This window comes from Triticum dicoccoides, chromosome 1B (genome assembly GCF_002162155.2).
Source record: "Triticum dicoccoides isolate Atlit2015 ecotype Zavitan chromosome 1B, WEW_v2.0, whole genome shotgun sequence".
Lineage (NCBI taxonomy): Eukaryota > Viridiplantae > Streptophyta > Magnoliopsida > Poales > Poaceae > Triticum > Triticum dicoccoides.
This window is the reverse complement of record NC_041381.1, coordinates 403,765,856-403,776,984: the sequence shown is the minus strand read 5'-3', so window position 1 is coordinate 403,776,984 and position 11,129 is coordinate 403,765,856. Positions and strand designations below refer to the sequence as shown.

At 49.8% G+C, this 11,129-nt stretch overlaps 2 protein-coding genes across 2 annotated transcripts; both read left to right on the top strand.

Annotated features, from left to right (window-relative positions):
- Window positions 1-3,728: 3,728 nt before the first annotated feature.
- Window positions 3,729-6,355, top strand: LOC119337806 (choline-phosphate cytidylyltransferase 2-like). The gene is made up of 8 exons (XM_037610021.1): window positions 3,729-4,026; window positions 4,266-4,379; window positions 4,812-4,907; window positions 5,003-5,045; window positions 5,130-5,285; window positions 5,434-5,502; window positions 5,643-5,753; window positions 5,859-6,355. The coding sequence occupies exons 1-8, from the start codon at window positions 3,830-3,832 to the stop codon at window positions 5,955-5,957; spliced, it is 885 nt and encodes a 294-aa protein (XP_037465918.1). The 5' UTR covers window positions 3,729-3,829; the 3' UTR covers window positions 5,958-6,355.
- A 206-nt stretch (window positions 6,356-6,561) lies between these two features.
- Window positions 6,562-9,350, top strand: LOC119337801 (plastidal glycolate/glycerate translocator 1, chloroplastic-like). Its single transcript, XM_037610008.1, has 8 exons — window positions 6,562-6,984; window positions 7,098-7,413; window positions 7,532-7,793; window positions 7,961-8,076; window positions 8,198-8,307; window positions 8,441-8,618; window positions 8,720-8,849; window positions 8,930-9,350. The coding sequence occupies exons 1-8, from the start codon at window positions 6,652-6,654 to the stop codon at window positions 9,078-9,080; spliced, it is 1,596 nt and encodes a 531-aa protein (XP_037465905.1). The 5' UTR covers window positions 6,562-6,651; the 3' UTR covers window positions 9,081-9,350.
- Window positions 9,351-11,129: the final 1,779 nt, after the last annotated feature.

The window sequence follows — 11,129 nt, the reverse complement described above, 5'->3', positions numbered from 1 at the left end:
CATGAAATAACATACCACATGCAATAAAAAATATTGTAAATGTTGTATCTGTCGTCTGAAATTATTTCTAACCTCTACGCACTAACATAGCATAGCTAATGACGAGCTAAAAGACTAACTAATTACCACCCTGCATGCACAAATAAATAAATGTATTGCAAAGCTCATACCTTGATCTTCAACTTCGTACTTCACTTTCGCAACGCAAATCCTACTCCTCAAGCTCTAAATGACTCCAAATGACTCCTTCAAGTGCTAAAATTATGCCTAAAACAACATAGAATACACACTTAGGAACTAATCAAACAGAACAAAAACATCATGCATGTGAACGAAACCAACAAAAATGGATAGATCTTACCTTAATCTAACTTTTCTTCAACTTCATCATCTTCGAAATCAAACTCCAAATCGACCAAAATCACGAGTAAAAGTGGCTACCTAGTTTTCCTTTCTGTCTATGTATGCGCTCAGAGAGAGTTAAGAGGCAACCAGAGATATGCGAGAGAGAGTGTATGCGCACGGAGTCGCGGATGTGCGTTTAAAAAGAAGAGGACCACTGTATTGTCGGCAGAACAAATCAGAACTCACCTACCACGGCATCGGATTCCAGCATCGCGGTGTCTCATCATACGCAGCAACAACAACGCCTGAGTGCTGTCGCTTCGGCTGGAGAAATAGACGGAAGCGAGAATCACGCACAGCTTTAATCAGTGTCGTTTACGTAGCAATCAGTACTACAAAGTTTAGGCGGGAATCCGATCATCGAAACTTGTGGCAGGCAAAACAAGGAGCTGGAAAAAGCAGCGCCCGTGAAAATCTGCGCCACCGGAATCAGCGCCGCACGGGAATCAGCGCCGTCTGCGCCGTTGTCGCGCGTGCAGCAGCAGTCTCGCCGCCTCCTACAGTGGCGGCCTGGCCCACAGGCGGGGCCCGCGAGCATCACAAGTGGTCGGCCCGCGCCCGACAGCGGCCACAGAGGCCGCCTCGCTAGGTGGCGGCGTGGCCCACCAGGCCTGGCCGTTCCGTCCCGGCTCGGCGCACTGTGCTGACACGGTTATTTCCCGCGCGGCCGCCTCCGGCGGTGGCGGCCGGGCCCGCCGCCTCGTCGCGTGGCGGCAGGTGCCACGTGTCGCCTGCCGCGCCTGCCGCCATCGCTGAGGGGGTCCTTTTTGTCAATGTTTTTGACATGTGGTCTTTTTTGGCAATTCTTTTGGCCAGGGGGTCCTTTTGGACAAAAAATCGATGGATTTGTCCTTTGACGTGAAGCAAGCAAGCTAGCTATGCTCCTGGATCGATTCTTCACGCATTAGGATACTAGTACGTGCATGTACCACGTACTAGCTAGTCGTCGATCGATTGATCACACAACTCGGCGGAACTTCAACACGTGATCGAGCGGGCGCGTGTGGTGGCGATCGGGCGTGTGTGCGCTCGAGCGGGAGCAACGGCTGGTGGGCGAGAGCGCAGGCGGGTAGGGATCGGGCAGGCGTAGCCGGCGGCCGACGCAGAGGGCGCGCGAGCGGCGGCGACGGCCGGCACGGGAGGTGCGCAGACGGCAGCGCTGGGTGGCAGCGGCGGCGGCGGCGCGGAGGAGACGTGCAGCGGCGGCGGAAAGGTAGGGTTAGAACCCGAAAACTGATACCATGTAGAATATGTGAATTGCATGATGTATTGCTCTTCGTGCATAGGCACGTATATATGAGTACAAATGTGGGCTACGGACCTCAACTACATAAGAACTAGGAGACGGGCCCAATATACAGTATACACAGATCATATATACTCGACACTAACAAGAATGGACACGTAGAGCCATTTCTTTGGGCACTTCATATGTGTGGCAAAGGGTTATGGGCACATCGCGCCTAGAGCAACTCTAGCAAAGTTGCCAAAACTTGAGTCAGTCATCCCTCGTATGTAGTGTGTTTCATAATGTTTTAAAGGCTGCAGGGACTACGTGCAACAACATAATCGTTAAACTGCAGCCTCTATAATTTGATTTGCTTCAAACTTCTAGGGGCAATTTAGGCGACATTTAATCCTAACCAAACAGTGAATAAACACAACAATTTAATTAGCAACTATATAAGTGGTCAGACTTTGCCGTATTATATATATTTTGTCACTTGAAGTATCGTTAAACGACATTTTCATATATGCAATGTTGCTATTTGATTGGTTACTTGCGCTCGGGCTTGAGCTGGGCTACGACGACAAACATCATGACGGGATTAGCGGGGGTGACAACCTCCTTCTCATTGTCGTGGTTGACGGGGACAATGGCGCACGAAGCAGTAGACCATGCCTCCAGCTACGACAAGAGTCACCAGCGTCCCGCGAGCCACCATAAATGTGGTGGGTGGTTTCTCTCGTTCACCATCAAATATAAGGCAATAATGTGGACGACAATGATAGAGATGAGGGTCAAGAAAGTAGTGGTGAGATTTAAGGCTTACATGAGGATTTGACCTAGCTCGCGAAGTCAATTTGACCAACTCTGGAGAACAGACCAACAAAGAGGGTGAGTGTTCTTGGTGGATTCATAGATTAAATTCAAGTCAAGCTAGATCAGCAAGCTGCTTTCTCAAATACGCACGAGTGTACGTATTATATATTAAAGAAGAGAATTTGAGGAGAGAACCCCTCCACCTTACAACTTAGATGTTACATGCAGAACACGACTCCACCTCTGTTGTTAGTGCACTAGCCCACCCTCTCCCGAGTACCGACCTGCCTAAGTAGCCTTTGAAGTTGTCAACGTCGCCTTTGAAAGAGTACGGCCTGACTCCAACTCCCCCCCTCTGGATGTAGTTGATGGCAAGGTGTTGTGATGCTGTTGCTCCGTTGACAACTATAGTGTTGCGGTGCTTCCGTAGTATCCACATGGTGAGAACAAGAATCACGAGAACGTCCTCGATGTGATGCTCACCTCCACTCTTGTCCGTGCACCAAGCGTTTAAATGATCATTGCTCCTGGTGCCCATTCAGGCTTGCAGAGTGCCGTGCACACAATCGCCTAGACCTCTCTCGCAAATAAGTAATCCAAAAGGATGTGGTTTATAGTTTGGCCATGTTGAACACAAAATGGGCATGAATCTTGATGCGGCAGCCCTCGTCGAGCGAGCCGGTCGGATGTCCAACACTTATTTCTTAGTGCCAGTTAGGTGAAGAATCTGCACTGCAACGGTGCCCTGGACTTCCACGTAAAGTCACACATAGAGACAACCTCTCTGCTTATGTGCCCTTTATCGCGTACTCCTTCCGTAAAGAAATGTAAGATTGTTTAGAAGCTTTTATATTTCTTTACAAAGGGAGTACAAAAACATCCACGCACAAACCTCGACGTGTCTTCATCGACAATCTCCCTTTCAGTTTAGAGAAAAGATTTAAATGTGGTATATCATTAATTGAGTAAATTGGTGAGGAAAATCTTAAACGGAGGACCGTCATCGTTAGGATCATCTTTTACATGTGCAAAGTGCAATGATCGAACATATACAAAACATAAACATGAAGGCGCGCAGAAGGGCGATGAAAAACATGGGCATCCGCGTGATGGTACTCCGCGTCCACAGAATTAGGTCTGGGTATAATATATCCGTACCCAGGACGGGTCTGCTTAACTACTTAGACGGATTTGGCGGGCGGGCCCACGCGATGACAACACTGTTTGTTTTTGCTCACGAGTCTGATCATCAAGGCGGAAAGAAAATCAGAAAAGCCGAGCGAGTCCCGTCCGTCCCTCCGCCTATTTAGCGCCGCGCTCGCCGCTTCCTCCTCTCCTCCTCAGCCTCATCAATCACCACCCCGGAGCGACGAGCGAGCGATGGCGCGCGTCTCCAATTCCAAGAAGCGCATGCTCCACACCAACAGCAGCAGCAACAAGAAGGAGGAGGCGACCACCGCCAACGCCAACGCCAACGCCGCTGGGAACGACGGCCGCCCCATCCGCGTCTACGCCGACGGCATCTTCGACCTCTTCCACTTCGGCCACGCCCGCGCCCTCGAGCAGGCCAAGCTGCTGTACGTTCTTATTATCCTGTTCTTGGCGCGTTACGGAAATCGTCATACGTACATGCCATGTAGATCTAGGTCCGCCTGGCGGTTGAATTTGTTGGATCTGGGGCCGCGTATGTCGCCTCGTTCCAAGGCGACATCTGAATCTCGGTCCAACCGCCTCAAATCGATACCTCCGGTTTTTCTTCTGTCTCCAGTCTGCTGCAGTATGATGCTCATTTCGATCTGTGACTGGCCGGCGACAGGTTCCCCAACACGTACCTGCTGGTGGGATGCTGCAACGACGACCTCACGCGGCGCTACAAGGGCAAGACCGTCATGAACCAGGAGGAGCGCTACGAGTCCCTGCGCCACTGCAAGTGCGTAACCACCATCAACCGCTCCTCATTTCCACCTCTTTAATTAGTATACATCACACTGCATTTCTTCATTCAGTTATTACGAGATGCAGACACGCATCACTAGTATAGTATGCCAGTTACACATCACTTTCGATTATCAAATGCCACCAGTTGCCGCCAATTGTGCATTGGAGCCATCCTTTCCTGTTATTCTTTTCATCACCAGGAGAACTAGATGATGTGATTCATTGCAGTACCATGCTTATCTAAATACTCGAGTTGACCCATTTGACATTTCCCCCTGTTCTAAGCATATGCTACGTTTATTTATTTAAGAATGAAGTAGAACACCCATGCCGATGATTTTATGCCTGTTTTTTTAATGATATTTAATCAGAAAATGGTATTTTCTAATCTGCTGATCGTCTAACTATTTATCTGCTGCTTTAGGTGGGTTGATGAGGTCATTCCTGATGCTCCCTGGGTTCTCACGCCAGAATTCATTGAGAAGCATCAGATTGACTATGTCGCACATGATGCTTTGCCGTAAGTCATACCCGCACAAGGGTTATATCAAATCCCCATTTTCCCTCTCTAATCAGCTCCACTAACTACGCATTTTCCTTTTGTACTCGTTGCAGTTATGCTGATACAAGCGGTGCTGCAAATGACGTCTATGAGTTTGTAAGTTTGCATCTCCACAACTAGTATATGTCGATTAACGGCGATATCTTTACCATTGCTTACTTTATCCTATGGCAATATCAGGTCAAGAAGATTGGAAAATTCAAGGAAACAAAAAGGACCGATGGAGTATCGACATCGGACCTTATAATGAGGATAGTGAAGGACTACAACCAGTATGTGATGAGGAATCTAGCACGAGGTTACTCAAGGAAAGATATGGGCGTGAGCTATGTTAAGGTCAGCCACATTTCTGATGACACCTAACCAACCCTTTTATGTGACAAGCAAAGCTTGGCACATGGCTTATTTTTTGTCTTTCAGAACATTGTGATGTTTTTGGTCTCCCAGCCTAGGTGATGACTTGTGTTGGTCGTCTTGTTTTCAGGAGAAACAACTGCAGGTGAATATGAAGATCAATAAACTGCGGGAGACTGTGAAGGCACAGCAAGAAAAGGTAACCAACCATGCGTGTTCTCAATTCAAACCATACTTGCCGACAATCCTAAAATCTATCGTTCCATCAACATGGTAGAATAGACGGTTTTTTAGGCCTGATGATTATTAGCTGTGCTGATCTTCCGATGTGCTGTATAGTTGCAAACGGTGGCGAAGACGGCTGGGATAAACCACGAAGAGTGGCTGGCGAATGCGGATCGCTGGGTGGCAGGTTTCCTGGAGAAGTTTGAGGAGCACTGCCACGTCATGGTATAGTATACTTTGCTTAGAATCTACAAACAGAGTAGTCGAGTAGAACATAAAATTCTTGAGAAAGAGACGTATACTGATGCTGCTGCTGTAATAATTGCGCAGGAGACTGCCATCAAGGACCGGATACAGGAGAGGCTGGGGAGGCAGGCCGGCAAAGGCATAGCCGGCGGTCTCATGCGGCAGCCGGTGGCGGCGGCCTGATCTTTCATACCAGGTCGTGGTGAAGGTGTGAACGAACACCTAGAAAGCGAGAAGTTGTTTAGTTGTGCTTGTGTCATGGAATGTGATGCTTGTGCGAGTAAAGTGGTTGAGTTAGCTGAGCAAATCCTTTGTATTATTATTGTTCTTTTTTTGTTGGTGGAGGATGTGTGTGTGTGCGCGCGCGCGCGCGCGTGTGGTTTCACAGTTTTGTACGCAGATATGATGTCTATAGCAGAGGCGTTTGGTGTCGGTCGAGCGTCTTATATACCTACTATGCGGAGAGAGTTTTGTTAACCGTGTTCGCTGTAGGCTGTATCTTCTGTAATGAGAGAAAAGAAGTTGCGCCGTTTTTTGTGCTTATTACCCCATAAGAAAAACGGAGCAGGGATTAAGTTGAACAGAAGTGATTTGTTTGTAACCCATCAAGAATGTTGGTGTTTTTTCTCACAAAAATGAAAAAAAAGAACGTTGGTGTTGAGCACTTCATGGGGTGGCGATCTGTGCTGGGTGCCCTGCTGAATGGCAACCGAAGGATCCCAATCCGGATACGTCCTGGCCTCGGACTCCTGGCCACATACACCTGCATCAAACACAACACCGAAAAGTCTTTCAGGTTCGCATCAGTGGCAGCCAACCCTGCTGCTTCCGTCTCCGTTTCAGCTTCTGCTCCACTCCACTGGCCGGCCGGTCGTTCATGGCCGCGATGATGGGGATTTCCGCTTTGCGCTCCCACCACCCGCTCCCCCTGTCGACCGCGCGCCCGGCCACGGCTCTCCCCCGCGCCACGTCGCCGACGTCGCACCAACCCAGGTCGCTCACGCTTCTACGATGCCGATGCCGATGCCGACGCAGCCTCCCCCATTCTTGCTGCAGCTCCTCTCCTCGTGCCTCGCTCTCACCGGGCGCCCCCGACTCGGCCGCTTTCATGGCATTGGCTCCCAACAATGCCGCCCTTCGCCACCGCCTCATCGCCCCCAACTCCACCGCCGGCTCCGGAGACGGCGCTGCCACCGGAGGCCTGCCCAGCGTGAGTGCTCCTCCTCCTCCTCTTCCCCTTGATAGATAGAGAATCGCATTATCGTCGACGACAGATAGCACATACAGTATGTTCTTATCCTCTGCACTTGTATGTGTATATAGGTTCTTGGCATCGCGCACCTGGCGGTGTCGCTTGGCATCGTGCTGGCGTCGGACAAGTACCTGAAGCAGGCGTTCGTGGCCGCGTCCATCAAGTTTCCCAGCGCCCTCTTCGGCATGTTCTGCATCTTCTCCGTGCTCCTCGTCCTCGACACCGTCGCGCCGGCGCTGGCCAAGGGCTTCATGGACTTCTTCGAGCCCGCCACGCTCTTCATCCAGAGGTGGCTGCCGCTCTTCTACGTCCCCTCCCTCGTCGTCCTGCCCCTCGCCGTCAGGGACATCCCGGCCGCCTCCGGCCTCAAGATCTGCCTGATCACACGTACTCTACCACCACGCATGCCATTGCCACTCAGTCCTGTCCTGCTACAAGATTTTTGTTCTTCACTGACGCTGTCGTCCTCGATGCTGCATTTTTCTTTTTGGTGTGTCGCCGGCAGTCGGTGGCTGGTTCGCTTCGCTGGCGGTGGCGGGGTACACGGCGCTGACCGTGAGGAAGATCGTCAAGACGGAGCTCATCGCGGCCGAGCCGATGGGCAAGCCGTCCGCCTTCGTGACGTTGGAGTTCTGGGCGTGGGGCGCCGTCTTCGTCGCCTCGTTCGCGACGGCGTTCGTGAACCCCACGGCGCTTGGCACCACGGCCAGGACGTGCCTCCCGTTCATGCTCGCTTCCACTGTACTGGGATACATGGTTGGTTCTGGGTAATTGATTACTATGTCTTTCTACTACTAACAACATATATACTCCTAGTCCTATACACTTACAGTTAAGATACCAATACAGTACTATGTACAAGGTTTAGTACTACCACTACTACTTCATTTGCATTTGCCTGACTACAGCTTATATGTGGATGCTCTCTTTTCAGGTTACCGGCTGGTATCAAGAAATTGTTACACCCGATCATCTGCTGCGCGCTTTCTGCGAATTTGTCGGCGGTCGCATATGGGTACCTCTCCGGGTCCGGAATCGATGCCGCGCTAGGTTTCAATCTAAACTTCACTGCAATCAAATTCTGAATTCTTCTGTAGTTTCACAACAGTTGCCTTGTAAGTGCGGCCATATATACTCTGCTCTGCTCTAACACAAGTGGTTGGTTTTGCAGGTGATTACCTGACAAAGGTGCCATCGAATCCTGGAGCTGGTGACGTCCTGATGGGATTTCTTGGGTCTGTCATCTTATCATTTGCCTTCTCAATGTTCAAGCAGAGAAAGGTATATGTAATTCCTAGCTAACTAGCTGGCATTGTTATCTTTGCAACACTTTCTTTTTTTGCGAAAAATCTTGCAACACTGTTACGGTTGATCTGTATCGAATCCTGATAAATCGTGTCGTTGTCGAATTCAGCTTGTAAAGAGGCACGCGGCAGAAATTTTCACGTCGATCGCCATTGCATCGACATTCTCCCTGTACTCCACAGCCATCCTAGGACGGTTGATTGGGCTGGAGCCAACGTTAACCATCTCCATATTGCCAAGGTGTATAACCGTGGCGTTGGCTCTGAGCATAGTGTCTTTCTTTGAAGGTAATTAAAAGAAATCCCCTTGCATTCTCTTCTGTGTAGCCACTGAATTTGGAATGTGGTGATATAGCTGACTGATGTGCTTTGTGCAATCCATGATGCAGGTGCAAACACTTCTCTGACGGCTGCCGTGGTTGTTCTGACGGGCCTGATCGGCGCCAACTTTGTGCAAGCGGCCATGGATAAGCTTGGCCTCAACGACCCCATCGCCAGAGGGATCGGAACAGCCTCCAGGTAAACTTGATGAAACTTTGGGATCCTGTCCTCTGTTCACTCTGAAAGCGTGCTAAATTTGATGGTGTTTTGGGGTGCAGTGCTCATGGGTTGGGAACCGCGGCGCTGTCGGCCAAGGAGCCTGAGGCGCTCCCTTTCTGCGCCATCGCCTACGCGCTCACCGGCATTTTTGGCTCCCTGATCTGCTCCTCTCCGGCCGTCAGGCAAAGCCTGGTGTTCATAGCCGGCTGACACACATATATACACTGGTATACAGCAACGACAGCAGCTTGTGATGAGTTTTTTCTTTCCTTTTTATAAAAGAATGGTAAGTGCTTGGAGAACATAAGTGCAAAATTTCCCGCCAAAAAAAGGGTCAACATGTAAAGATGGATGGTTGCAACAAGTCAAGGTGTGAGTAGTACTCCCTGGCTTGTATAGCTTCTAAATGTTCAGTGATTGCTTTTCTCCATGTGATTTTTCTTCTTAAGGAACAAGATAGCCTGATTGGTTTGGTGCCTACGATTGGCTGGTTGGCTACAAATTGGTTCTTTCCTCTTTACATGGCCTTTTTGCGTATATGGAGCAGAGAGACAAGGAAAAAGGAAGAGAGATGTCATGCAAGAACCAGCCTCTATGGGCGTGTTTGGTTCCAGTTTGTAACAGTTCCTGCATCGCATGTCCATCTCAACCAGCCCGGTTCTTGAAATGCAGCCTCATATGCAGCAGATGCAACCTGTTTGGTTGCCTGCATCACATGGAGGGGCGCTTACCCCCTGTTGTTTGGTTGCCATTTTTGTGCTTAGGGTGTGAGCGATGCAAACTTCAGCTGTTTGGTTGCAAACAACGTTTGTGCTCTGCTCACCCCATCACATGATCAGCACAACAACACAAGCAGAGCAAGAACAAACAAAGCAAGCAAGCAAGCAAAGAAATGACAACAAACTACTTAAGATTAACAGCAGGGGCATCCTCCTTCCCTGCTCCACACCAGGGTGTTGCTCCTGGCCAAAATATTAACATGTTCCCAGCATAAGTCTCGCCACACACAATAAAAGTTCAACACTAACAACTTAACTTAACTACATAGCATGCTCGATGTCACCAACGCAGTTGTGCCTACTGCAATGAAACCTGCACATGACCGAGGAGTCGTGGTTGTAGATCTGAACCTTCAGTCCGAGTCCTGAGATGCGCACAACGACGAGGTCGCCGGGGACGATCCGGTGGCGGCGACAGAAGTAGTTCTAGCCCCGACCAAGCACCATGTGCCCCTCGAAGTTCTGGACCTGCACCCAGAGCATGCACCGCTTGTTCGCCGACAACCTGACCACGCGGGGGAGCCGCTTGATGACCAGCCATGTGTTCATCACCTCCACAAACTTGTGAGGGACGACGAGCATGGCGAGGTCCTCGTTGTCCTTGATTTGCTGGTAGAAGCGCAGCGGCTCCCGGCCCCCCTCCTCGTGGCCCTGCCTCGAAGATCGTCCCCTTGAACGAGGTAGACTCATGAAGGCGATCCTGCCAGGCAGGTCCATCATCCTGAGCCACCTGTTCGTGGGGATGAAATCCTCGGCGCGCTCAGCTCCGGCCACCACCTGAGCTCCTCCACCCGTCACATCCCAGTCAGTCTTCAATATCTTGTCAGACAACATGACAAGTATTAGTGCACAAACTCACTGCAAAAATAGGCACATGCTGTTGGGCAAATACCACTGATCAGTGCACTTGCCCAACAGCAAGTGCCACTGATCAGTGGCATTTGCTCATGGCTAAATGCCACTGATCAGTGGCACTTGCTGTTGGGCAAATGCCACTGATCAGTGGCACTGACCAGTGCATTTTCCCAATAGCAAGTGCCACTGATATGAGCAACTTATCAGTGGCACTTGCTGTTGGGCAAGTCCACTTATCACTGCACTATCCTAAGCATGGGAGCATCTAAAAATAGCAAGTGCAAGTGCCAATAGCACCCGTGTGCAGCCATGCACATTTGGCATCATCCTAAAATGGTCCTACTACATGCACGTATAACAATCAACACAAACGCTAGCATGAACACAACTACTAGCATGAACACAACTAACTAGCATGATCACAGATCCTAGGACACACTAGCAGTAGTAGAAAAAAATTATCCTAGGACACACACTATAGGAAACAAGAACAGATCAGTCCGATTGGATTCGATTGGGATCAAAACCAATCGGATCTACTCAAATCCTATCTAATCCGATCGAATCCACTAACTACTAGCACATGCCAAAGAAAATAAACCCCTAATCTACATCTACGAGCAAA

What these genes read in the sequence shown, in the direction of transcription:
- LOC119337806 (XM_037610021.1), top strand. Translation starts at nt 3,830, where the DNA reads ATGGCGCGCGTCTCCAATTCCAAGAAGCGCATGCTCCACACCAACAGC. An exon ending in GAGTCCCTGCGCCACTGCAA is followed by an intron (nt 4,380 to 4,811) that starts GTGCGTAACCAC and finishes CTGCTGCTTTAG; the next exon opens with GTGGGTTGATGAGGTCATTC. An exon ending in GTCGCACATGATGCTTTGCC is followed by an intron (nt 4,908 to 5,002) that starts GTAAGTCATACC and finishes TACTCGTTGCAG; the next exon opens with TTATGCTGATACAAGCGGTG.
- LOC119337801 (XM_037610008.1), top strand. Translation starts at nt 6,652, where the DNA reads ATGGCCGCGATGATGGGGATTTCCGCTTTGCGCTCCCACCACCCGCTC. An exon ending in CAATGTTCAAGCAGAGAAAG is followed by an intron (nt 8,308 to 8,440) that starts GTATATGTAATT and finishes TGTCGAATTCAG; the next exon opens with CTTGTAAAGAGGCACGCGGC. An exon ending in CATAGTGTCTTTCTTTGAAG is followed by an intron (nt 8,619 to 8,719) that starts GTAATTAAAAGA and finishes TCCATGATGCAG; the next exon opens with GTGCAAACACTTCTCTGACG.